The sequence below is a fragment of the Nomascus leucogenys genome, chromosome X, assembly GCF_006542625.1.
Source record: "Nomascus leucogenys isolate Asia chromosome X, Asia_NLE_v1, whole genome shotgun sequence".
Lineage (NCBI taxonomy): Eukaryota > Metazoa > Chordata > Mammalia > Primates > Hylobatidae > Nomascus > Nomascus leucogenys.
The window spans coordinates 49,978,608-50,005,919 of record NC_044406.1 but is presented as its reverse complement, the minus strand read 5'-3'; the positions used below and the strand labels follow the sequence as shown (position 1 = coordinate 50,005,919).

The 27,312-nt window shown below is 47.0% G+C and overlaps 1 protein-coding gene and 1 pseudogene across 2 annotated transcripts; one reads left to right on the top strand and one right to left on the bottom strand.

Annotated features, from left to right (window-relative positions):
- NYX (nyctalopin) lies at positions 1 to 27,077 on the top strand. 2 transcript variants are annotated; one of them, XM_030807411.1, is made up of 3 exons: positions 27 to 83; positions 416 to 493; positions 24,875 to 27,019. In XM_030807411.1, the coding sequence occupies exons 2-3, from the start codon at positions 457 to 459 to the stop codon at positions 26,281 to 26,283; spliced, it is 1,446 nt and encodes a 481-aa protein (XP_030663271.1). In that variant the 5' UTR covers positions 27 to 83; positions 416 to 456; the 3' UTR covers positions 26,284 to 27,019. The 2 variants fall into 2 exon arrangements, with proteins under 2 accessions (XP_003271059.1, XP_030663271.1); XM_003271011.3 differs by having other exon boundaries at positions 1 to 493; positions 24,875 to 27,077.
- LOC105738073 lies at positions 22,108 to 24,024 on the bottom strand (annotated as a pseudogene).
- Positions 27,078 to 27,312: the final 235 nt, after the last annotated feature.

The window sequence follows — 27,312 nt, the reverse complement described above, 5'->3', positions numbered from 1 at the left end:
TGGCTGCCTGACTTGGGAGATGGATGGGCTGGGGGAGTGGAGGGGCACCTCAGAGGAGCGGGACCAGGCAGACTCCCAGGACGGTAAGCAACATTTGAGGACCATTCACTAACGCTTCTCTGCAGGGGTTTCCTCTCCATCCATTTCCTTGCTGGGTTGTCAGTGATGCCATCTGAGTTGATGTCAGGGCTGTAGCCTGACGAAGGGTTTCCTAATAGATCCAAGCTGTCCATTTGCGGAGAGCTTCTGATTGCCTGTTGTTACTGGTTTCTCTTAGCCCAACACCAGGGTCATTAAGAAGGAAGGAATGTGAGGAAGAAAGAAAGGCAGGGCATTCAAGAGGAAGTGTGGAGGCATGGGAGGGTTCTCATGGGGCCCTCCTGGGCACTGGGTGACCTGTCCTTTCTCCCTTCAGGTAGGGATCCCACGGCTGGGTGGTCCTAAGCCACTGGGTGGATGAAAGGCCGAGGGATGCTGGTCCTGCTTCTGCATGGTGAGTTCTCCTGCCAGTGGGTGCAGGGGTTGGGAAGAGGAGTGGAAGCCACAGAGCTTCTGCCCAAAGGGTCTTTAAAGTGGCTTCTGGGACAGCTGTATCTGGACACCTCTCATCAGGTTTCACTGACCCTGTGATTGTGGGTGAGGGGATAGAGAAAGCAAGAAAACAGCAGGTGGTGGGGACTTTTGTTTGCTTAAAACAAAACTCCTGAGCCGAATATATGAAATAGTCCTCTTGGTGATTTTCTTATTCTAATTTCAGACATGAATTCATTGGTGTGATAACCAAAAGCTACAGTGCTACAGTGGTTTTTTTTTTTTTTTTTTTTTTGAGACGGAATCTCGCTCTGTCGCCCAGGCTGGAGTACAGTGGCGTGATCTCGGCTCACTGCAAGCTCCGCCTCCCAAGTTCACGCCATTCTCCTGCCTCAGCCTCCCGAGTAGCTGGGATTACAGGCGCCCACCACCACGCCCGGCTAATTTTTTGTATTTTTAGTAGAGACGGGCTTTCACCACGTTAGCCAGGATGGTCTCAATCTCCTGACCTCGTGATCTGCCCACCTCGGCCTCCCAAAGTGCTGGGATTACAGGTGTGAGCCACCGTACAGTGGTTTTTTCTTTTCTTTTCTTTTCTTTTTTTTTCTTTCTTTTTTTTTTTTTTTTTTTTTGAGACTGAGTCTCACTCTCGCCTAAGCTGGGGTGCAGTGGCGTGGATCTTGGCTCACTGCAACCTCCGCCTCCCAGGTTCAAGTGATTCTCGTGCCTCAGCCTTCTGAGTAGCTGGAACTATAGGCACCTGCCACCATGCCCAGCTAATTTTTTGTATTGTTAGTAAAGACGGGGTTTCGCCATATTGCCCAGGCTGGTCTTGAACTCCTGACCTCAGGTGATCTGCCTGTCTCGGCCTCCCAAAGTGCTGAGATTACAGGCGTGAACCACCGTGCCCGACCTACAGTGGTTTCTAATCACATTGTTTTAAGCTCATTTAGTTAAAAACAAAAGTCCCTTTAATAAACCACCTTCCTAAAGGAAAAAAAAAAAATGAAAAATGCCTTGGAATTGTAGGATTATGGATATTGAAGTTATTTTTCAAAGTTTCTTGCTCTGTTATGTGCACTTTAATATACCAAGAAGACTCATTATGAAATATTTTCCCCAGCTCTAGCTGTTCCAATCTGACTGAGACAGCCCGAGGAAAAATCCTTTAAATTCTTCAGTAAATGATTCTACACAAAGAATCTGTTTTTTTCTGACCCTCAAGTGAATTTAATTATTTGCGATATGATGATCTATGTAATAGACCTCTGTATGCGATGCTGGTAGAGAACATTTTACCAGATCATTCTAAAACGGGAGTAATGGAGTTTTCTTCCTCTTTATTCCACCTTTTCAAAAACCGGAACTTGCTCTGTTCAGTCAACCAACAGGCATACACTGTGTGCCTTCAAAACGCTCGAGGGATATTTATGAGGGATATAATAGCATGCTCTTTGTCCTTGAGAAAATTCTTTTATAAGAGATTTAATAAATAAGCAATAAAAAAATTGGAGTAAGGCACATGGAACACTGTGATAAATAGGACATGACTTCCTACCTCGAAGAGGTTCTAAAGAACAGAGGTTGATATTTATATAATTACTAACAGCCAACTTCTTGCCATTCCTCCTACCTTGAAAAAAATATGAAACTTGATTGACTCATTGGGGCACAATGTTTGCTTCCAACAGCCAGTATCATTTTAAACGTGCACCAAAAGCTCTATCGTTCCTCACAGAAAGCAGACAGTATTCATAGCCTGCACACTTCAAAACAGGAACTGTCCCTGCTACAGAAACCCGAAATATATCCAGACTTCTTGTGACAAGTTGGAGAGCTCAGCGGTGACATCATTTGCTAACAATAGATGCACTTAAAATTAATGACCATCTCTACATCCCCTGGCACTTTAATTTAAAACACACTCTAGCAAGCACAGAGAATATTTCTCTGACTGCGAGTCACAAGCAATACGGACAATATGTTCCCGAGAAGCAGGCAGGGATAGTGCTCTACCTCCTTGGCCAGAAAAAAAATGACTAAGTGAGCCTCACAAAACAAGACCTTGGAGAAATCAGAAGTGGCTCGCAGCAGGGAAATTTGGGGCAAGAGAAATTCTCCTCTGGACACACAGGGCTCCTGGAAGTGCCCCACTTCTCAGATGCATAAGTGCAAATACCTCCAACCTCCTCCCCCCATGTTAACCCCTGGGGTCTTCCCGTTGTTCACAGCATAATATCTGAACCCCTTAACTTGCTTTACAGGGTCTTTCACATGTGACTTCCTCTACACTGAGTCTTCAAAGAGAGTCAGGGGTTGTGTGTTTGTGTTTTTTGCGTGTGTTTCTTTTGAGACAGGGTCTCGCTCTGTTGCCCAGGCTGGAGTGCAGTGGCATGATCTCGGCTCACTGCAACCTCTGCCTCCCAGGTTCAAGTGATTCTCGTGCCTCAGTCTCCAGAGTAGCTGGGATGCACCACCACCACACCTGGCTAATTTTTGTATGTTTAGTAGAGATGGGGTTTCACCATGTTGGCCAGGCTGGTCTTGAACTCATGGCCTCAAGTGATCTGCCTGCCTTGGCCTTCCAAAGTGCTGGGATTACAGGTGTGAGCCACCGTGCCCCACCAAGATTTGCATTTTAAAGGAAGTCTATAGGAAAGTAAAATCACAATGAGATGCCACTCACACAACTAGAATGGCTACATTTTTTTTTTTTTTTTTGAGACAGGGTCTCACTCTGTTGACCAGGCTGAAGTGCAGTGGTACTGTCTCAACTCACTGCAACCTCTGCCTCCTGGGTTCAAGTGATTCTCGTGCCTCAGCCTCTTGAGTAGCTGGGATTGCTGGCGTGAGCCACCACACCTGGCTTATATATATATACACACACATATATATATACACATATATATATACACACACATATATATACACATATATATACACACACATATATACACACACATATATACACATATATATACACATATATATACACATATATATATACACACACATATATATACACATATATATATACACACATATATATATACACACATATATATATATACACATATATATATATACACACATATATATATACACATATATATATATACACACATATATATATATAAATATTTTTTTTTTTTTTGGTACTTTTAGTAGAGAGGGGGTTTCGCCATGTTGGCCAGGCTGGTCTTGAACTCCTGACCTCAAGTGATCTGCCCACCTCGGCCTCCCAAAGTGCTGGGATTACAGGTGTGAGCCACCGCACCCAGCCATAATTTTTGCATTTTTAGTAGAGATGGGGTTTTGCCATGTTGGCCAGGCTGGTCTCAAACTCCTGGCCTCAAGTGACGGGCTCAAGTGAGGCTGCTTCGGCCTCCCAAAGTGCTGGGATTAGAGGTGTGAGCCACGATGCCCAGCCAAGAATGGCTACAATTTAAAACACTGACAACACCAAATGTTGGTGAGGATGTGGAGTAACTGGAACTCTCATACATTGCTGCTGGGAATGTATAATGGTGCAACCATTTTGAAGAACTGTTTGGTAGTTTCTTAGAAAGTGAAATACGTACTTATCATATAACTCAGCCATCCCACTCCTAGATAAATGAGAAACAAAAACACATGTCACAGCTTTAGTCACGATAGGCTGAAACTAGAAGCAATGCAAATGCTCATCAACAGGTGAGTGAATGAACAAATTGAGGCACCTGTATCCAGGGAAATACTGCTCAGCAATAGAAAGGAATGATCAACTGATATTCATGACCACATGGATGAACTTTACAGAAGGTTGTGCAAAATAAGCATTTGATTTCATTTCCTTTTGAGACAGAGTCTTTCTCTGTTGCCCAGGCTGGAGTGCAGTGGCATGATCTTGGCTCACTGCAACCTCCGCCTCCCAGGTTCACACGATTCTCGTGCCTCAGCCTCCTGAGTAGCTGGGATTACAGGTGCTCCCCACCATGCTCTGCTAATTTTTGTATTTTTAATAGGCATGGGGTTTTGTCATGTTGGCCAAGCTGTTTTCGAACTCCTGACCTCAGGTGATCCACCTGTCTCAGCCTCCCAAAGTGCTGGGATTGCAGGTGTGAGCCACTGCACCCAGCCTTGATTTCATTTCTGTAAAGTTCTAAAACAGGCAAAACTAATCTATAGTTCAGAAAGCAGGTCAGTGGTTGCCTGGAGCCAGGGGTGGGAAAAGGACTGAAGTCAAAGGAGCCTGAGGAAACTTTCTGGGTGGTAGAAATGTTTTAAGTCTTTTTGCTGTTGCTGTTGTTGTTGTTGTTGTTCTGAGACAGGGTCTTGCTCTGTTGCCTAGGCTGGAGTGTAGTGGTGCGATTATGGCTCACTGCAGCCTCAACCTCCTGGGCTCAAAGGATCCTCCCACTTCAGCTTCCTGAGTAGCTGGGACTAAATGTGCACCACCATGCCTGGCTAACTTTTGTTTTTTGTTGTAGAGATGGGGTTTCGCCATGTGGCCCTGGCTGGTCTTGAACTCGTGAACTCAAGCAATTCTCCTGCCTCGGCCTCCCAAAGTGCTGGGTGCCCGGCCAGAAATGTTCTAAGTCTTGATTGGGGTGGTTACACAGGCATGTGTACATTTATTATACTTACTGAACTGCACGCTTAAAATGGGTACGTTTTATTTTAAGTAAAGTATACCTTAATCAACTTGATTTAAAAGAAAAAAAGAAGGCTGGAGGGAGAGAGTGGCTGTACCAGAAGCAGAAAAAATCCTTCACTGTCCACAGTCAGGCACTGTGGTATATCAGGCAATATGTATGTGAGATTCATCAATGTTATTACGTGGATTAGAGTAGTTTTTTCCTTTTGAATGCCCAGTAATATTCATTTGTACAGATTGACTGGTTAGTTTATCCATTCCCCTATTGTCGGGCATTTGTTTCCAGTTTGAGGTGATTGTTAATATTTAGGCCTGGAGGCCTTTCTGGGGCCTTGCGTTCTTCTCCTTAGATGGGACAGATGTTTATCTTCACATTTCACCAGGCCTGCGAGGCTACCAGCAGACCACCACTCTGGAAACATTGATTTCTCCATCCCTTATGACTCACATTAGCCAGCAAAACTGCAGCTCTAATCCTTTCTTTCCTGTCACAAAAGGTACCTGCATGGGGTGAAAACCAAGTTCTGGGGTCACAGGAGGCCAGAGGCCACGGCATGGTCTCCGCCACCGCACTTCTGTTTCCTCCAGCCAGTTTTGTTTTGAAGATCCAGCATTGGGTTTTGGTCCGAGGAGCCACTTGGTAGCATTTGCCAAGAATGGAAGGAGAATGATTTCTAGAGCCAAGGTAGCTAAATAGATTTTGCTGAAACCAGAAATTTGACCATATTTTCCCTTGCTATTTTTGGTTTCATAAGGCTCAAGTTCTTTTAAAACAATGAGAATAAAGAAACATTCCAATCTCAGTCTGTGGTTGGAAACACCAAGTAGCTGTTCTCCTAGCAAACCTCAAGGTGGGAAAGCACATATTTGAAAAGCCGAGGGCTTAGGAAAGAGAAACTGCTCAGATGGTCTGCATTAGACTTCATTATGCGGGTGCCTGAGGCTGGCCATCCCTGCCTCCTTGCAGCTCGGGGGCTGGCCAGGACACCCGATAGGGACACACAAGCAGGGAGCCATTTCTGGTGTTTATTTTCCCAGATTCAGGGACACCTTGTAATATTTTTTAAAAACTGAAGGAAAATTCACACAAGATAAAATTAACCATTAACTATCTTATTTTCTTCTTTTTTTTTTTTTTTTTTTTTTTTTGAGATAGAGTCTTGCTCTATCGCCCAGGCTGGAGTGCAGTGGTGTGATCTCTGCTCACTGCAACCTCCGCCTCCCAGGTTCAAGCTATTCTCATGCCTCAGCCTCCCGAGTAGCTGGGACTACAGGCATGTACCACCACGCCCAGCTAATTTTTATATTTTTAGTAGAGACAGGGTTTTGCCATGTTGGCCAGGCTGGTCTCAAACTCCTGACCTCAGGTGATCCACCCGCCTTGGCCTCCCAAAGTGCTGGGATTACAGGCGTGAGCCACTGCACCCAGCCCATTAACCAGCTCAAAGTGTACAATTTGGTGGCATCTAGCACATTGTCAATGTTGTGCAACCATCGCCTCTACTTAGTTCCAAGACATTTTAGTCTCCCCAAAAGGAAACCCCATGTCTATTAAGCAGTCACTCCCCATTCTTCCCTCTCCTCAGCCCCTGACAACCATTAATCTACTTTGTGTCTTTATGGATTGGCATATTCTGGACATTTCCTATAAAGGGAATCATAAAGTATGTGGCATTGTATGACTGGCTTCTGTCACTCAGCATGTTTCGGAGGTGCATCCATGTTGTAGCATGTGTCAGTCCTTCATTCCTTTTTTTGTTTGTTTTTGAGACAGGGTCTCGCTTTGTCACCCAAGCTGGAGTGCGGTGGCATGATCACAGCTCACTGCAGCCTGGACCTCCCAGGCTCAAGAGATTCTCCTGTCTCAACCCCCCAAGTAGCTGGTATTACAGGCACACTCCACCAAGCCCAGCTAATTTTTATATTTTTAGTAGAGATGGGGTGTCACCATGTTGCCAAGGCTGGTCTTGAACTCCTGGACTCAAGCAATCTGCCTGCCTTGGCCTCTCAAAGTGTTGGGATTATATGCGTGAGCCACCATGCCAGGCCTTCATTCCTTTTTAAGGCCAAATAATATTCCGTTGTATAGTTGTGCCACATTCGCTTATCTATCCATTGGCTGATGGACATTTGTTGTTTCTACCTTGGGCTGTTGTGAATAATGCTGCTGTGAACATGCATGTGCAACTCTCTCTTTGAGACCTTGCTGTCAATTCCTTTAGGCATATGCCTAGGCATGGAATTGCTAGGTCATATAGTAACTCTACATTACACTTTGTAACTCTTTATGTCACACAGATGAATCCCATTTTTATAAAATTGGTGCATCTAGACCCTTGATTTTTGACTTTGGCTGCATATTGTAATCACCTGCGGAGCTTTAAACATACCAATGCCTGATCCCACCCCTGAAGATTCTGATGTAATTGATCTGATGTATGGCCTGGGCACTGTGAGTTTTCAAAGCTCCACAAGGTGATTCTAATGTTCAGCCCTGGAAATGAACCATCCTAGACTCCAGATTCCTCTTTACAGCCTACCCCTAGTAATAACTTCAGTATTCTGACAACTGGTGTCTTGCTTTCCATTCTAGGGCAGATTTCACATGGTCCTTTTTTTTTTTTTTTTTTTTTTTTTGAGATGGAGTCTCACTCTTGCCCAGGCTGGAGTGCAGTGGTGCCATCTCAGCTCACTGCAACCTCTGCCTCCCGGGTTCAAGCAATTCTTCTGCCTCAGCCTCCGGAGTAGTTGGGACTACAGGTGTATGCCACCATGCCTGAATAATTTTTTGTATTTTCAGTAGAGACGGGGTTCACCATATTGGCCAGGCTGGTCTTGAACTCCTTACCTTGTGATCCGCCCGCCTCAGCCTCCCAAAGTGCTGGGATTACAGGTGTGAGCCACTGCGCCCAGCCGATCCTTTTTTTTTAAGATGGGGTCTCACTCTGTCACCTAGGCTGGAGCGCAGTGGCACAGGCACAGCTCACTGTAGCCTCGACCTCCTCGGCTCAAGCAATCCTCCCACCTCAGCCTCCCAAGTAGCTAGGAGTACAGGTGTGCATCACCACGCCTGGCTAATTTTTGTATTTTTTATAGAGATGAGGTCTTGCCATGTTGCCCAGGCTCATCCTGAACTTCTGGGCTCAAGTGATCCTCCCACCTTGGCTTCCCAAAGTGCTGGGATCACAGGCATGAGCCACTGCACCTGGCCTCATCATGGTCTTTGAAGGATTTGTGCCTTAGTGAGGTTTAATCCTGTGACAAGAATGGTTCATAAGAGCCTACACCTAGCTTGGGCCAGTGTTTTCACAGCTATGTCAAGCAACGAGACACAGCTGTCCCCCATAACTGTCTACAAATTACAGATGAGGAAACTGAGAGACAGAGGTTGTCTGAGGTTTTTTTTTTTTCTTTTTTTTTTCTTTTGAGACAGAGTCTCGCTCTGTTGCCCAGGCTGGAATAAAGTGTTGCAATCTCGGCTCACCACAACCTCCGCCTCCTGGATTCAAGTGATTCTCCTGCCTCAGCCTCCTGAGTAGCTGGGATTACAGGTGCCTACCACCATGCCCGGCTAATTTTTTGTATTTTTATTGGAGACAGGGTTTCACCATGTTGGTCGGGCTGGTCTCGAACTCCTGACCTCAGGTGATCCGCCTGCCTCGGCCTCCCAAAGTGCTGGGATTACAGGCATGAGTCACTGCACCCAGCCTGAGGATTTTTTTTTTTTTTAAAGCAGTATAACAGAACAGGGATGAGAGTGTCCTCAGAGTTTATGAGAGAACTAGGTCAAGAGGCTGTGCCCTCGGGGTGAGTATTTTAAGACCGAATGTTCTGGAAAGCCTTGCATGTGAATCCCGGGGTGATGACAGAGGCTGGCTGAGTAGGGACCTGTCATGAGCCCAGGGCAGTCCTGCTACATTTATTTCTCATCTTCCCCTCCCTACCTCAGACTGGGAAAAAAAAGCACTGAAGCCTTTTTCCGATTTCCAGATGGATCCTTCCCCAAAATACCGGTGCAAGAAGAGAAATTGCTAAGCAACTGCCAAATGAGTTTCACCTTCTCTTTTCACAAACTGTAATCTTTATTTTTAATTTGGTAAATGTTTTTCTGGCCAAGGTATTCCCATGGAACCCAGCTCTGAATAGCCAAGGAGATTTGTTTTTGGAATGATCACTGCTGATTTCGGGAGAGGCTATTTTTTCATTTGGATTCAGCAAAACCAGGGATGTCCTAAACAGTGTTTGATTCGATGTTATATATTTCCTGTCAGTGAATGGGGAGCAGTTTCCTTTTGGTTGAGGGGTGCTGCATGGTCCTGAATTTGAGTTGTTTTCTCTGCCAAGGTGAAGAGGTCACTGGCTGGGTGCGATGGCTCATGCCTGTAATCCCAGCACTTTGGGAGGCTGAGGAAAGCGGATCACTTGACCAGGCGGTTCAAGACCAGCCTGGTCAACATGGTGGAACCCTGTCTCTACTAAAAATACAAAAATTATTTGGGCGTGATGGTACGTGCCAGTAGTCCCAGCTACTTGGGAGACTAGGCAGGAGAATCGCTTGAACCTGGGAGGCAGAGGTTGCAGTGAGCTGAGATCCTGCCATTGCATCACGTGGTTCTTCAGGAAAAGGAGGAGAGGCCAGGAAGAGGGAGATAGTTCTAGAGAGATTAAGGGAGCCTGTCTGATTCAGGATATTGCTCAGGACTCTTGTTGCAAAGCATCTATTCTAGGTCGTTGAAGCCAAGAAGGAGTTTACTTAGGGACATTAGGTATTCTCAGGCTTCCTACTAGAGGCCACACTGCCCAGAGCAATGCCTAAACCAGGAAGTGCACAGCTCCAGCAAAAGTCCTGTGGCCACTGCCATTAGTGGCCATACCTGGCCATACCCATCATGTTGGGTACTGGGTGCCAGAAATGCAAGCCTAAAAGCCTCTGCCATCATTCTGGCCAGACATTGGTTTCTGCCTGGTGCCTACTTCTGAATCCAAGTCTCACTGGGTGTCTGATTGACAAAGCTATGTCACGTGCCTGAGCCCTAACTGTAAAGGGAGTTGAGAAAGAGGGTTTCTGGCTTCCATCTTGAGGAGGCAGAACTTATGATGTTGGAAATTCCCTAAATGTAGAAAGAGTGCTTAAAAGGTGCTCGGGAGCCAGAACATATGCTATGGTCTGAATGTTTCTGACCCCCATTCCCCACCCAATTCATATATTGAACCCAACTCCCCAAGATGATGGTATTAGGAGGTGGCGCCTTTAGGAGGGGATTAGGTCCTGAGAGTGGAGCCCTCATGAATGGAATTAGTGCCCTCATAAAAGAGGCCTCAGAGGCCAGGCACAGTGGCTCATGCCTGTAATCCCAGCACTTTGGGAGGCTGAGGCAGGCGGATCACCTGAGCTCAGGAGTTCACACCAGCATGGGCAACATGGTGAAACCCCATCTCTATTAAAAATACAAAATTATCTGGGCATGGTAGCGCATGCCTGTAATCCTAGCTACTCGGGAGGCTGAGGCAGGAGAATCGCTTGAACCCAGGAGGCGGAGGTTGCAGTGAGCTGAGATCACGCCATTACAATCCAGCTTGGGCAACAAGAACGAAACTCCATCTCAAAAACAAAAAAAAACAAAAAAGGCCTCAGAGAGCTCCCTTGCCCCTTCCACCATGTGAGAACACAGTGAGAAGACAACTGTCTATGAACCAAGAAGTATGCCCTTGGCAAACGCAGAATCTGCCTTGTTCTTGGATTTTCCAGCCTCCAGAACTGTGAGAAATCAATTTCTGTTGTTTGTAAGCCACTGAGTCTACGGTAGTGTGTTATGGCAGCCTGAACTGATTAAGACAATACACCAGCTTCTTCGCCTTGCCCTTGGCTCTTGCTCCCCCATAACTTTGACCTGCACATGGCTTTGGTACAAACTCCAGCCCCAAAGCTAGACAGGTTGGTGCTCACATGACCTTACTGACTAGTCATTCAGTGCCTATTCCATTTTCACGGAGAAAGAATGAATCTGATTAGCTCTGTTTAGGTCAAAGTGTTCATCTGCGGTGCAAACAGCTGTGGCTGGGAGGAGATGGCAGAGACACATGGAGCTCTGAGTAGGGTATTTTTTTCTTAGAGGCAGTGGTTGGCAACACCTGCTGTCAGACTGTGGAAAATGAAAGCTATAAGGGCTCTCAAAGACCAGGATGTGTAGTGTCTTAGTCTATTTCGTGCTGCTGTAACAATACTAGAGACTGGGCAATTTATAAAGAACAGATATTTATTTCTTACAGTTCTGGAGGTTGGGAAGTCCAGGATTGAGGGGCTCATATCAAGTAAAAGCCTTCCTGCGGCGCCATCCCATGGTGGAAGGTGGAAGTGTGAGAGAGCAAGATGGGGCTGAACCTGCTTTTATAACAAATCTACTTTTGCAATAATGACATTAATCCATTCATGAGAACAGAGGCCTCAAGACCTAACCACCTCTTAAAGAGCCCACCTCTCAACACTATTGCAGTGGGGTTTAAGTCTCCAACACGTGAACTTAGGAGGACATATTCAAACCATAGTATGCAGTTTCTTCAGTTTACAGTTAAAGCAATGAAAGCTCAGAAAGGCTAGGTGTGTGGGGTGGGAGATAGTACAGTATAGTGAAAAACAAACAACAAAACTTGGCATCATTTAACCGTCCTGTACCTCAGTTTTCTCTTTCATGAGAAGAGAAGAATAATCCTTATCTTGCATGGCTGTCATATTAAATGGAATTATGTCTACAGCAAGCTTAGCCCTGAGCAAATTCTTTTTGAGACGGAGTCTCACTCTATTGCCCAGGCTGGAGTGCAGTTGTATGATCTTGGCTCACTGCAGCCTCTGCCACCTGGGTTCAAGTGATTCTCCTACCTCAGCCCCTCTCCCCCTGAGTAGCTGGGACTACAGGTGCGTGGCCACCATGCCCAGCTAATTTTTGTATTTTTAGTAGAGATGAGGTTTCACCATGTTGGCCAGGCTGGTCTCGAACTCCTGACCTCAAGTGATCCACCCGCCTCGGCCTCCCAAAGTGCTGGGATTACAGGCATGGGCCACCACACCTGGCCCTGAGCAAATTCTTATGAAAAGCTGGTTGTTGGCCAGGCACAGTGGCTCACGCCTGTAATCCCAGCACTTTGGGAGACCAAAGTGGGTGGATCACTTGGGGTCAGGAGTTCGAGACCAGCCTGGCCAACATGGTGAAACCCCCGCCTCTACCAAAAATACACAAAAAATTAGCCGGGTGTGGTGGCAGGCGCCTGTAGCCCCAGCTACTTGGGAGGCTGAGGCAGGAGAATCACTTGAACCCAGGAGGTGGAGGTTGCAGTGAGCCGAGATGGCACCACTGCACTCCAGCCTGGGCAACAGAGTGAGACTCTGTCTCAAACAACAACAACAACAACAACAACAACAACAACAACAAAGCTCATTGTTTTAAGAGCAAAAGAAACCCATACAATTTAATTAATTTGCTATAAACGTGTGTGCAAGTATCTTTTTCATATAATGACTTCTTTTCCTCTGGGTAGATACCCAGTAGTGGGTTTGCTGGATCAAATGGTAGTTCTACTTTTAGTTCTTTAAGGAATCTCCACACTATTTTCCATGGTGGTGGTACTAGTTTACATTCCCACTAGCAGTGTAGAAGTGTTCTCTGTTCACCACATCCACACCAACATCTATTGTTTTTTGATTTTTTGATTACGGCCATTCTTGCGGGAGTAAGGTGGTTTTGCATTGTGGTTTTGATTTGCATTTCTCTGATCATTAGTGATGTTGAGGATTTTTTCTTTTTTCTTTTTTTCCTGAGACACAGTCTCACTCTGTCATCCAGACTGGAGTGCAGTGGTGCGATCTCGGCTCACTGCAACCTCTGCCTCCTGGGTTCAAGCAATTCTCCTGCCTCAGCCTCCTGAGTAGCTGGGACTACAGGCACGGGCCACCATGCCTGGCTAATTTTTGTATTTTTAGTAGAGACGAGGTTTCACCATATTGGCCAGGTTAGTCTTGAACTCCTGACCTCGTGATCCACCCGCCTCAGCCTCCCAAAGTGCTGGGATTACACGCATGAGCCTCCGTGCCTGGCCAAGCATTTTTTCATGTTTCTTGGCCATTTGTATATCTTCTTTTGTGAATTATCCAATAGTCATTGCTTTTGATTGCTGAGTAATATTCCATTGTATGGCTATATCATTTGTTTGCCCGTTCAACTCTTGATGGACGTTTGCACTGTTTCCAGTTTTGGGCTATTAAGAATAAAGCTGCCAAAGTCTTTGTATAGACATATGCTTTTATTTCCCTAGGAGTAGAATGGCTGGATTATAAGGTAGGCATATGTTTAACTTTTAAAGAAACAACCTCATTGTTTCCAATGTGGAAGTCCCATTTTACATTCCACCAGCAGTGTAAGAGAGTCCCACCTGTTCCACATGTTCTCCAACACTTGACACCTGTTTTAGTCCCTTCAGGCTATTGTATCAAAGTTCCATAAACTGGGTGGCTTATAAGCAACAGAAATTTATTTATCACAATTCTGGAGGCTGGAAGTCCAAGATTGGGATGCCAGCATGGCTGGGTTCTGGTGATGGCTCTTTTCTGGGCTGCAGGCTGCTGTCTTCTTACAGTATGGCCAGTCTTTCCAATTTTAGCCATTCTAATAGGTGGCTACTTTAATTTGCATCTCCCTAACAACTAATGACGTTGAGCATCTTTTCATGTGCTTATTTATCTTCTGTCTATCTTTTTTTGGTGAAATGTTTCTTCAAATATTTTGCCCATTTATTAACTGGATTGTTTTCTTATTGAGTTTTGGGAGTTCTTCATATATTTTAAATACAAGTCTTTAATGAGATACGCGACTTACAAATATTTTCTCACAGTCTATTGCCCGTCTTTTCATTCACTTTGCAGTGTCTTTGAGAGAGAAGAAGTTTTAAATTTTGATGAAGTCTAGTTTATTATTATTATTATTAATTTTATGGTTATTGCTTTTTCTTCTTCTCTCTCCCTTTTTTTTTTTTTGTCCCAAGAAATCTTTACCTAACTCTAGATAACAAAGATACTCTCCTGTGTTATCTCCACGAAGCTTTATAAGTTTTAGCTTTTACATTTAGGTTTACGGTCCATCTAAAATGAATTTTGCGTATGGTGTGAGGTAGGTGTTGAGATTCTTTTTACTTTCTAGGGACTACACTATGCATCCTTGTCGTGGTCTACCTTGAATTAATCTTGTACTGCTTCAAGTATAATGTAAGATCTTTATGAGAGTACAATTCAATTCACCTCCCTTCTCATTCTTCATGTAATTGTTGTCATAGTTTTCATTTATATGTTTTAAACTCCACAATACATTGTTATTTTTGCTTTAAATAGTCACTTGTCTTTTAAGCAATTAAGGTGAGAAATAGTAGTCTTTTTTTTTTTTTTTGAGACGGAGTTTTGCTCTTGTTGCCCAGGCTGGAGTGCAGTGGTGAGATCTCGGCTCACTGCAACCTCTGCCTCCTGGGTTCAAGCGATTCTCCTGCCTCAGCCTCCCGAGTGGCTGGGACTACAGGCATGTGCCACCACACCCAGCTAATTTTTGTATTTTTAGTAGAGATGGGGTTTCACCATGTTGGCCAGGATAGTCTCGATCTCTTGACCTAGTGATCTGCCCGCCTCGGCCTCCCAAAGTGCTGGGATTACAGGCATGAGCCACCACGTCCAGCCCAATGCCTGGCTAATTTTTTGTATTTTTAGTGGAGACGGGGTTTCATCATGTTGGCCAGGCTGGTCTCGAACTCCTGACCTCAGATGATCCACCGCCCTTGGCCTCCCAAAGTGCTGGGATTACAGGGGTGAGCCACTGCGCCGGCCAGTAGTCTTTTATATTTAGTAACATACTTACCATTTCCATCGCTCTTTATTCCTTCTTGTAGAACTAATTTTCATCTACCAGCATTTCAGACTGAACAATGTCTTCATTTCTTGTTCAGAAGACCTGCTGGAGAAGAATTTTCTCAGATTTTGTTTACCTGAAAGTATCTCTATTGCCCTTCATTTCTGAAGATATTTTTACTGGAGAGAGAGAGCATTCTAGGTTGCCAGATTTTGCTTTTCATTCAGCGCTTCAAGAGCACTAATCCCATTCTTTTTTTTTTTTTTTTTTTTTTTTTTTTTAAGACAAGGTCTGGCTCTGTGGCCCAGGCAGGAATTCAGTGGCATGATCTCCACTTACTGCAACCTCTGTCTCCTGGGCTTAAGTGATCCTCCCACCTCAGCCTCCCAAGTAGCTGGGACTACAGGCACATGCCACCACACATAGCTAATTTTTGTATAGAGACAGGGTTTCGCCATGTTGCCCGGGCTGGTCTCCAACTCCTGGGCTCAAGCGATCCACCCACCTCGGCCTCCGAAAGTGCTAGGATTACAGGCATGGGCCACTGTGCCCAGCCACTAATCCCATTCTTGCTCATCCACTCTCATGACCTAAGCACCTCTCAAAGTCTCCATCTCCTAATACCATCACTTTGGGGGTTAGGATTTCAACACATAAATTTGGAAGGCGGACATAAACATTCAGACCATAACTGTGATTATCTTTTACTGTTTTTTACTCTAAGTAATATGTCTTTTTGTTTTGGATACTTTTAAGAATTTTCTATCTTTGGCTATGATGGGCCGTGTGTGTGTGTGTGTGTGTGTGTGTGTGTGTGTGTGTGTATGTGTTTTATGTTACTTGGGGCTTGCTAAGTTTCTTGTTTTAATCAAATTTGGAAACTGTCATCAATTATCTTTTAGCCATATTCTGTATCTTCTCTCCTCTGAGACTCCACATACATGTATATTAGCCTAATTGCTTGATATTGTTCCACAGGTCATTGAGGCTCTGATAATTTTTCCCCCAGTCTTCTTTTTATTTTCTCTCCGTGCTTCACTTTGGTTAATAACTATTGGCCTCTCTTCAGGTTTGTGAAGATTTTCTTCCGCAGTGTCTAATCTGCTATTTATCTTATTCAATAATTTTTAAAATTTCAGCTATTATTTCAGTACTAAGATTTCTACTGGGTTCCTTTTTAGAGTTTCCATACCTCTTCTAAAATTCAGATTCCCCATGTCTTTGCCCATGATACCCATCTTTTCGTGTAAATTCCTGAACATATTTATAGCAAATCTTTGCTTGGTAATTCCAACATGTGGGGTGTCTGTGAATCTACTTCTGCTGTTTTTTTTCCTTCTTGACAAGTGTCATGTTTGCTGCTTCTTCACATGTCTACTAGTATTTGGTTGTACACTGTGGATGGCAGTGGTAGAAACTCTGGATTCTCTTGTCTTCTGTTGAAGAGTGTAGAATTTTGTTCTGGCATTCAGTTAAATTACTGGCAGATCACCTTGTTCCCTGAAAGCCTTGGTTTTAGGCTTTTTAAGGGTAAGACTACTTGAGTTTTGCCTTTAGTCCTGGGAAATGGTCTTCACTCCTGAGGCATGGTCCTTTGGGGTTTCAGTGGAAAGCTGAAGGTATTTGACAAGCTCCTCTAACTTGGCAGACCTTGAACTCTTTTTTTTTTTTTTTTTAAGATAGAGCCTTGCTCTGTTGCCCAGGCTGGAGTGCAGTGGCATGATCTCAGCTCACTGCAACCTCTACTTGTAGTCCCAGCTACCTGCGCCCCGAGTACTGGGACTACAGGTGCCCGTCACCACACCCAGCTAATTTTTTTTTTTGTATTTTTAGTAAAGATGAGGTTTTACCATGTTGGCTGGTCTCGAACTCCTGACCTCAAGTGATCTGCCTGCCTCGGCTTCCCAAAGTGCTGGGATTACAGGCGTGAACCACCACGCCCAGCCGGGACCTTGAACTCTTAAACTGCCTCCTGTCACTGGGCAATTGCTGAAATCTCTGTTTAGGTCTTTTGGTGTTTAGTTCTTGCTTTCCCCTTGGGCTCCCTGGAGTCATCCCACACATATGCCCTTCAGAACTCAGCCAAGGACATAAGGGGAACCTGTATACTAACTTTGTGGCTCCTCTTTTGAGGCTCCCTATTTTCCATGTTTTCCCTCCTCAATTTCCAGCCACTGTGGCAGCTATAAATACTGACCTCTAAGCTGTCAGCTTGCTTTCTGCTTTAGTTTCATTCCCCATGTGCTGTGTGGACTTGAAAATGCCCTGAGAGAGCCAGGTCCAGAGGCTCACGCCTGTGATCCCAGCACTTTGGGAGGCCGAGGCAGGAGGATCTCTTGAGGTCAGGAGTTCGAGACCAGCCTCGGCAACATAGTGATACCTTGTCTCTACAAAAAATTAGCCGGGTGTACTTGTAGTCCCAGCTACTTGGGAGGCTGAGGTGGGAGGATTACCCGAGCCCAGGGAGGTCAACGCTGTGGTGAACCGAGATTGCACCACTGCACTCCAGCCTGTGGGAAACACACAGAAGAAACCCTGTCTCAAAAAAAAAAAAAAAGAAAGAAAATGTCCTGGAGGAAAAATCAGTTAGATGCACATCTCACCTAGTTTGTGTCTCTTCTTTGAAGGGTTGCATCGACTCTGATTGCCTGTTTTTGTTGTTCTCTGGTGCTTTAAAACAATTTTTTTTTTTTTTTTTTTTTTTTTTGAGACAGAGTTTCGCTCTTGTAGCCCAGGCTGGAGTGTAATGGCGTGATCCTGGCTCACTGCAACCTCTGCCTCCCGGGTTCAAGCAATTTTCCTGCCTCAGCCTCCCGAGTAGCTGGGATTACAGGTGCCTGCTACCATGCCCGGCTAATTTTTTTTGTTGTTTTTTTGTAGTTTTAGTAGAGACAGGGTTTCGCCATGTTGGCCAGACTGGTCTTTCTTTCTTTTTTTTTTTTTTTTTTTTTGAGATGGATTTTCGCTCTTGTTGCCCAGGCTGGAGTGCAATGATGTGATCTTGGCTCACTGCAACCTCCGCCTCATGAGTTCAAGAGATTTTCTTGCCTCAGCCTCCCGAGTAGCTGGGATTACAGGCCCGCCACCATGCCTAGCTAATTTTTTTTTTTTTTTTTTGTAGTTTTAGTAGAGACAGGGTTTCGCCATGTTGGCCAGACTGGTCTCGAACTCCTGACCTCGGGTGATCTGCCCACCTCGGCCTCCCAAAGTGCTGGGATTACAGATGTGAGCCACCACACCTGGCCGGCCAGACTAATCTTGAACTCCTGACCTCAAGTGATCAGCCTGCCTCGGCCTCCCAAACTGCTGGGATTACAGGTGTGAGCCACTACACCCAGCTAAAACAATTCTTTTAAAAAATATTTTGTCCAGAGTCTACCATAGATAGCAGTGGGAATGTTAGTCTGATAGAAGCTACTCTGCCATGATCGCAGTAGAACTCATCCACATATATTATTATTAAAAGAATTTTTTTTTTGGTGCCTTGCTTTTCTGGCTTACTAAACATATACTTAGTCTTCATACTGAACAAACCAACATAGTTTTGCTGTCAGTTCTGAGAATTTATTTGACTTAATTTTTTATTATTATTATTATTATTTATTTTAGACGGAGTCTCACTCTGTCACCCAGGCTGGAATGCAGTGGCGCAATCTTGGCTCACTGCAACCTCTGCCTCCTGGGTTCAAGCGATTCTTGTGCGTGAGCCTCCCGAGTAGCTGAGATTACAGGCATTTGCCACTGTGTCTGGCTAATTTTTGTATTTTTAGTAGAGACAGGGTTTCACCATGTTGGCCAGGCCGGTCTCGAACTCCTGACCTCAGGTGATCTGTCCGCCTCTGCCTCCCAAAGTGCTGGGATTACAGGCATGAGCCACCACGCCTGGAGACTTAATTTATTATTTTTTGGGAGGACAAGGTCTTGTTCTGTTGTCTAGCCTGGAGTTCAGTGGTCCAATCATAGCTCACTGTAACCTTGAACTCCTGGGCTCAAGTAATCTTCCTGCCTCAGCCTCCTGAGTAGCTGGGACTACAGGTGCACACCACTGTGCATGGCTAATTTTTTTATTTTTTGTAGAGATACGGGTCTCACTATATTGCCCAGGCTGGTCTGAAACTCCTGGGCTCAAGCGATCCTCCTGCCATAGCCTCACAAAGTGCTGGGATTACAGGTGTGAGCCACTGTACCCGGCCTTGACTTAATTTAAATTTCACTAAATAATACAGTAAATTAGTTATTGCTCCTAATGGCTATCAAAGTTTCAGAGGCTAAAAACAGGTCTCTAATAGTGACAATTTCTTGAGTGTTTAATTAAAGGTTAAACTCTAATCTATTTTTTGAAATAGGTAACATATCCACATGGTTCAAAATGTTAAAGGCTAAAAGGGTGTACATTGAGAAGCTTCAGTCTCACTCTTCTTGTATATGTTTTTAAAACATAGGCAGCTACCTTTCTGATCTCTTGCATTATACAAATTGGTTGTATCCTGACTGTTGTAATCCCAGGAGTTCCTTGACAAATAATTTTTTTTTTTTTTGAGACAGAGTCTTCCTCTGTTGCCCAGGCTGGAGTGCAGTAGTGCGATCTCAGCTCACTGCAACCTCTGCCTCCCTGGTTCAAGCGATTCTCATGCCTCAGCCTCTGGAGTAGCTGGGACTATAGGCATGCACCACCACACCTGGCTAATTTTTGTATTTTTAGTAGAGATGGAGTTTCACCATGTTGGCCAGGCTGGTCTTGAACTTCTGACTCCAGTGATCTGCACGCCTTGGTCTCCCAAAGTGCTGGGATTACAAGCATGAGGCACCATGCCTGGCCAGCAAACAATTTTTAAAATAAATGGAGGAATCCTTGCATAGGAAGGCATCATTTAATTCTACAAACATTTATTGAGCCATACAGTGCACCTGGAACAGTGTTAGCTATTGTGGGGTATAAACATGAGTCATATGATTGATTGTACTTTTCTTAATTAGAAAGGAGAAGAGAGTAGAATGAAGGACTATTTGTAAAGAAACCTGATGCCTGCTACTTGACCTAGTTGGAAGGGTTGATAGAAAAAGGTTCTGCCTCTTTCCAGCTGAGGCCTGCAGTTAAGGTTGTATTCTTGGCCCTGTCTCCCTAGCAGGGTGTCTCCCCAGCCCAGCAGCAGCCCTGTTTACAGCCAGGCTCAGCACAGAGCCCAAGAACCTTGCTGGAAGCTTGGTGTCTATCTCAGTTTTTAGGGAGATGGAAAAGCTAAGTCAGGCATCCTCAACATCAGAATGTTGAAGTGGCTCCAGTTTACAACTGAAGGGCTGTTCAAAGGCCTGAGTGCTCTTCAGCTATGTCTGAGAGGGCTGGATCCACTTCTCAGCTGCTTAGAAAACATGGAGTGTCCATAACAGATGACCTGAAAAGACACTGGAAACCAAGCAGAGCTACAGAGGTGGCAGCGAGTGTATTCTACACATCCCTTTTGGGGCCACATTTTCAGGTTCCTGCAGGGACTTGGGTAGGCAAGGCCGGGTAATGTGTACAGAATGGGAGGATGTGAGTGGCAGGCCAGGGGTATTTGCTAGGAATTCGGGAGTACTGATGAGGAGGGGTAGGAATTATGAATCGGCGGGCATATTTACATCTGGGTACCATTTGCTCTCCTGCAGGAATTTCAGATAGAGCTGCCCCTGACCATGGAATAAACATTGTACATCTACCATGCTGCCTTTTCCATTGGTCCTCAAGATTGGGCTTGGGGCCTCTGGCTTCCACAGGGTAGCAGGCCACAGTGACATTCTACTTTTTTTTTGAGACGGAGTCTCACTCTGTCACCCAGGCTAGAGTGTAGTGGTGCAATCTCAGCTCACTGCAACCTTCGCTTCCCAGGTTCAAGCAATTCTCCTGCCTCAGCCTCCTGAGTAGCTGGGATTACAGGTGCATGCCACCACACCCGGCTAATTTTTGTACTTTTAGTAGAGACAGGGTTTCACCATGTTGGCCAGGCTAGTCTCGAACACCCGACCTTAGGTGATCCACCTGCCTCTGCCTCCCAAAGTGCTGGGATTACAGGCATGAGCCACTGTGCCCAGCCTCATGACACTCTACTTTGCTGCAGGTGGCAAGCCTACTTGTGGGCTTTTGAAGTCTTTATCTGATCCTCCATTCAAATGCTCAGAATGAAAGTAATTTATAAGCAACTTACTCTCCCATGATGATGTAAAAAAGTTTCTAGCAGGCAAGGACTGGTGAATGGAACTTAACTGCAGAGTGTCTATAATTAATTCTTTTGAGATGTGCAAGAAGGTCATTGATTTTATTTAGTATGCTGTCCTTTTGGCTTAATTTTAGTGACTGTTAAAGAAAAAAAAATTGATTGATTGGCTTCTCTTTCATTCCCAATCTCCTGCTCCCTAATTCTCCCTCCTCCTTAAGGCATAATTTACTCAATGGGGGTGTTCAGGAATTGAATTCTTCTGGTGATAGGAACTATAGTAGCACCAACAGAAATATAACACAAGCCACATGTTTAAAAATTCTGAGTAGTCACATTAAAAAACGTAAAAAGAAACAGTTAACATTAATTTTAATATTTTATTTAACCCAATATATCTAAAATACCATTGTAACATGTAATCAGTATAAAAATCATTGATGCAGCTGGGTGTGGTGGCTCACCCTGTAATCCCAGCACTTTGGGAGGCCGAGGCGGGCGTATCAACTGAGGTCAGGAGTTTGAGACCAGCCTGGCCAATATGGCAAAACCCTGTCTCTACTGAAAATACAAAAATTAGCTGGGTGTGGTGGCACATGCCTGTAATCCCAGCTACTCGGGTGGCTGAGGCGGAAGAATCACTTGAACCTGGGAGGCGGAGGTTGCGGTGAGCCGAGATAGCGCCATTGCACTCCAGCCTGGAGACAGAGTGAGGACTCTGTCTCAAAAAAAAAAAAAAAAAAAAATCATTGATACAATATTTTACTCTTTTTAAGTCTTTGAAATCTGGTGTGTCTTCTATATGCATAGCACATCTCAATTTGGGTTGGCCACATTTCAAATGCTCAGTAGCCCATGGGGCTAGTGGCTACTGTATTGGGCAGCGCAGATCTAGGGTGTAGGCTACAGCGATGCCCTCGGAGATCCCCCAGGGCCTGCAGACAACAAACCCTCAAAGCCACATTCTAGTGTTCCCCGACCAAACTGAGGGTGGGGCTGCTATTTCTCACGGCCCAATAATGAGATGCAGATGAACTGGGAGAGGAGGGAGTTTTTATTTCTGTAACTGGTTACAGGGAAAAGGCCTGGAAAATATCTCTAGACCAACTCAAAATTACGAAGTTTTCCAGAGCTTATATACCTTCTTTTTTTTTTGAGATGGAGTTTCACTCTTTCCACCCAGGCTGGAGTGCAATGGCACTATCTCAGCTCACTGCAACCTCCGCTTCCCGGGTTCAAGCAATTCTCCTGCCTCAGCCTTCTGAGCAGTTGGGATTACAGGTGCCCACCACCATGCCCGGCTAATTTTTGTATTTTTAGTAGAGACGGGGTTTCACCATGTTGGCCAGGCTAGTCTCGAACTCCTGACCTCAGGGGATCTGCCCGCCTCGGCCTCTTGAAGTGCTGGGATTACAGGCGTGAGCCACCGCACCTGGCCCAGAGTTTATATACCTTCTAAGCTATATGTCTACGTGTAAGTGTGCATTCATCTAAATACATGTGATTAACTTCTTCCAATCTATAACTAAAATCTGAGTTTTGAAGACCTTCCTCTGGAGCCTCAGTAAATTTACTTAATCTAGATGGGTCCAGGTGCTGGGGTGATTACCCTTATTTTGTCTCCTGCTAAATCATGGAGGTTTGGGGAGTTCCTCCAGACCCCCAATAAACTTGTTTGTGGAGGTCTGGGGAGTTTAGACCCCCAGTAAAACTTGTTTAATCCTAAATGGGTCCTGTTAAGAATTATTTCATAATCTTGTCATGCTTTAAGGCCCAGGAAAGGCTTGGGCAAAACTCTTGGTGGGCTTTTGTTACCTTCCAGCCTTTGTATAAGGGCACTGGCATATATATATATATATATATATATATATATATACATATATATATATATATATATACATATATATATATATATATGTATATACATATATATATATATATATACATATATATATATATATATATATATATATATTTTTTTTTCCTGGGGTAACTGGTTCTTTAACAGGAGGGGAGCAGTGGGGAGTATCTTCAGGGTGGCTGAACTTTGCAACCTCTTTAATAAACAACTTCCCCCTGTGCAGTTTGTCCTCCTTTATCACCACACCCCGATGCTCCGGTATTCAGGAAATGGCATCAGGCCCATATTTCCGTAGAGTTCAGAGTTCTGTGAGGTAGAGCATTCCTTCCAATGGGATCTTAGAATTCTTAGAGTTGCAGAATTTTACTGACTAGACTCAGGAGGTCTCAGGAGTCCAGACTTCCTTAACGCTTGGCTCAAAATTCCCAGGGAGCTCATAACTCCATGGGGCCCAGAATTCCTGGCTCGGGAACATTGGGAGGCCTGGGATACAGTGGCTTAGCCTCAAGCAAAAAGGTGAACAATATCTTTATGGCTTGAAGGATACGAAATAATGTCACTACATCGGAGCAGCGCCTCTGCTTGCACACCTATGGGAGTCTGTAGATGTGACACGTAGAAGTTGGCCACATCCATGTCGGTGGCTCCAAAGTGGGTGGCCACACGCACACCCTCGTGCAACGTGAAGCTCACCTGATGACTCACCATGGCCAGCAGGCTGCGGAGGTAACGCTCCCGAAGGGCGGCTCGGGCCCGCTGCTCCTGGGATTCCAGGGATTCTTGAGCCATGGGACACTCCTGGATTTCAAGAACCTCTGGCTATAGGGGGGCTCTGCGTCCATCAGGGGCAAAGCCACGGCTGAGACCATCAGGGCCTCGGGGCAGCCGGAGCACAGGCACGCGAAAGGTCACTGGAGCCTGCATTGTCTTGGCGAGGTCCGTGGCTACTGTGGGCGCCCCCACTTCCGCCGGCGCCCCGCAGTAGAGGCCCGGGCAGGCCCCGAGCCGCGGAGCCTGGGTTCCGCCTGCGCCACCGCCACCAACCCACGTGGTCACGGGCAATTTTATTTATTTATTCATTTATTTATTTATGTATTTTTTATACGGAGTCTCACTCTGTCGCCCAGGCTAGAGTGCTGTGGCGTGATCTCAGCTCACTGGAACCTCCGCCTCCCGGGTTCAAGGGATTCTCGTGCTTCAGCCTCCCGAGTAGGTGGGATTATAGGAGCCCGTCACCACGCCTGGCTAATTTTTGTATTTTTAGTAGACCCGGAGTTTCACCATGTTGCTTAGGCTGGTGTGAACTCCTGAGTTCAGGTGATCAACCCGCCTCGGCCTCCCGAAGTGCTGGGATTACAGGTGTGAGCCACTGCCACCGGCCAGCTTTTAATATTTAACTTAACCATTCAGTCGGTGCCGAAACAGTAGTTATGGAGGCCTGCGTTAGTGAGTCCTGGCCTGCCACACTAGGAGCACACAAGTGGTGGTACAGGCAGGAGGGAGTTTAGAACGGGGTCAGCTGCAGGGATTGCAGCTGGGTTTTGCTGATTAAGGTAACTGGAAAGCAAAGGAGCGGGTGTCTTAGGTGGATAAACCCGTGTGAGGCCGCAGAGGTGGGAAGAGGCCATGGGCCTGACACAAGATAACTCGGTGGAGGGCCTGCATCCTGCTGCCCGGGCAGGCAGGATTTTTCCTGGGGTGACCTTTGGCTGACTGTTGCTCCTTTTTTCTCTCTTCTCCTCCTTCCTGACTCCCCACCACCCTGTCCCCGCAGCGGTGGTCCTCGGCCTGCCCAGCGCCCGGGCCGTGGGGGCCTGCGCCCGCGCTTGTCCCGCTGCCTGCTCCTGCAGCACCGTGGAGCGCGGCTGCTGGGTGCGCTGCGACCGCGCGGGCCTCCTGCGGGTGCCGGCCGAGCTCCCGTGCGAGGCGGTCTCCATCGACCTGGACCGGAACGGCCTGCGCTTCCTGGGCGAGCGGGCCTTCGGCACTCTGCCGTCCCTGCGCCGCCTGTCGCTGCGCCACAACAACCTGTCCTTCATCACGCCCGGCGCCTTCAAGGGCCTGCCGCGCCTGGCTGAGCTGCGCCTGGCGTACAACGGCGACCTGCGCTACCTGCACGCGCGCACCTTCGCGGCGCTTGGCCGCCTGCGCCGCCTGGACCTAGCCGCCTGCCGCCTCTTCAGCGTGCCCGAGCGCCTCCTGGCCGAACTGCCGGCCCTGCGCGAGCTCGCCGCCTTCGACAACCTGTTCCGCCGCGTGCCGGGCGCGCTGCGCGGCCTGGCCAACTTGACGCACGCGCACCTGGAGCGCGGCCGCATCGAGGCGGTGGCCTCCAGCTCGCTGCAGGGCCTGCGCCGCCTGCGCTCGCTCAGCCTGCAGGCCAACCGCGTCCGTGCTGTGCACGCTGGCGCCTTCGGGGACTGTGGCGTCTTGGAGCATCTGCTGCTCAATGACAACCTGCTGGCCGAGCTCCCGGCCGACGCCTTCCGCGGCCTGCGGCGCCTGCGCACGCTCAACCTGGGTGGCAACGCGCTGGACCGCGTGGCGCGCGCCTGGTTCGCTGACCTGGCCGAGCTCGAGCTGCTCTACCTGGACCGCAACAGCATCACCTTCGTGGAGGAGGGCGCCTTCCAGAACCTCTCGGGCCTCCTGGCGCTGCACCTCAACGGCAACCGCCTCACCGTGCTCGCCTGGGCCGCCTTCCAGCCCGGCTTCTTCCTGGGCCGCCTCTTCCTCTTCCGCAACCCGTGGTGCTGCGACTGCCGCCTGGAGTGGCTGAGGGACTGGATGGCGGGCTCCGGACGTGTCACCGACGTGCCGTGCGCCTCCCCGGGCTCCGTGGCCGGCCTGGACCTCAGCCAGGTGACCTTCGGGCGATCCTCCGATGGCGTCTGTGTGGACCCCGAAGAGCTGAACCTCACCACGTCCAGTCCAGGCCCGTCCCCAGAACCAGCGGCCACCACCGTGAGCAGGTTCAGCAGCCTCCTCTCCAAGCTGCTGGCCCCGAGGGCTCCGGTGGAGGAGGCGGCCAACACCACTCGGGGGCTGGCCAACGCCTCCCTGTCCGACAGCCTCTCCTCCCGTGGGGTGGGAGGCGCGGGCCAGCAGCCCTGGTTTCTCTTCGCCTCTTGTCTCCTGCCCAGCGTGGCCCAGCACGTGGTGTTTGGCCTGCAGATGGACTGACCTGGCCAGACGGGGGAAAGTTTGCTTAACTGGGCTTGAGTGTGTTTGTGGTAAGGGGAGAGGAGCCGGGATGGGGGGCAGAGGTGAAAATCCCAGTGGAGGGTGGAAGGAACCGTTTGCCTCCAGAGATGGCCCCAGGGAGAACACAGGGACGTGCCACTCGAGGGGGAGGATGGTATGGATTTCTGCTTTTGTCACACGGGCATCCATTGGAAAAGAGAAGCAAGAATGAACGTGGGCCCTCGGGTGGGAAGACTAGGAATCGGAAGCTCCTAGGGCTTCACATCCCTTCCCCTCATCTTCCAGGCAACAGTGCCTGCAAGGCCTGAATTAGAGAGACTTCCATTGGCTAAGTAGTTAAGAGCCGTCCCAATTCTCCTGGCGGGGTAACCCATTATACCGAAGTCCTTTGTTTTCTACCACAATCCTCCTCCTCCTCTCCAGTGGCCTGGAAACACTAGGATTCAGGAAGGTAGGCAGGACGTGAGAGAAGGGAGATGGGAGAGAGACTTAAGACAAAGGGTGGCGGTGGTTCCTGGGGTCTGAGGTGTGTTAGGAGGCGTTTAAAACAAAGATCCAGTTCATTTACTCCACAATTATTCCCAGGGCTGGCCCTAGCCACAAAGGAACTTTAGGGCAGGGTAGGGAAAAAAGGGGCAGCAGGGGGTGTGTTTGTGGACAAATAAATTTGTAACGTCCGAGGATTAAAAAAAAAAAAGGTTAAACCGGTTTCTCTACTGCTGGACTTTTCAGAGTCTTTCATATGCTAACATTCATTGTGAATCTCCCAAGAGGCCACACAATCCTTTTTTCTTTGAGTTTTGTGGGATGAATGTCCGGAAGACACACAGAGCGGGGCAGGGAGGCTCCAGCTTGGATGATTCCATTAGGTGTGGAAATTATTATGGGCTGCACACTTTGGGGCTGACTAACGGCCAAGAGGGAAGGAGGCAGCCAGTAGCTGGGAAAGGGGATTTAGAGATTTCTCAGGTTGGGAGTTGGCCAACTATATTCCCCCAGGCTTGACTG

Excerpts from the sequence above, each read along its gene's own strand:
- NYX (XM_003271011.3), top strand. The coding sequence starts at position 457 with ATGAAAGGCCGAGGGATGCTGGTCCTGCTTCTGCATG. Across the intron at positions 494-24,874 it reads GCTGGTCCTGCTTCTGCATG|CGGTGGTCCTCGGCCTGCCC; the intron begins GTGAGTTCTCCT and ends CTGTCCCCGCAG.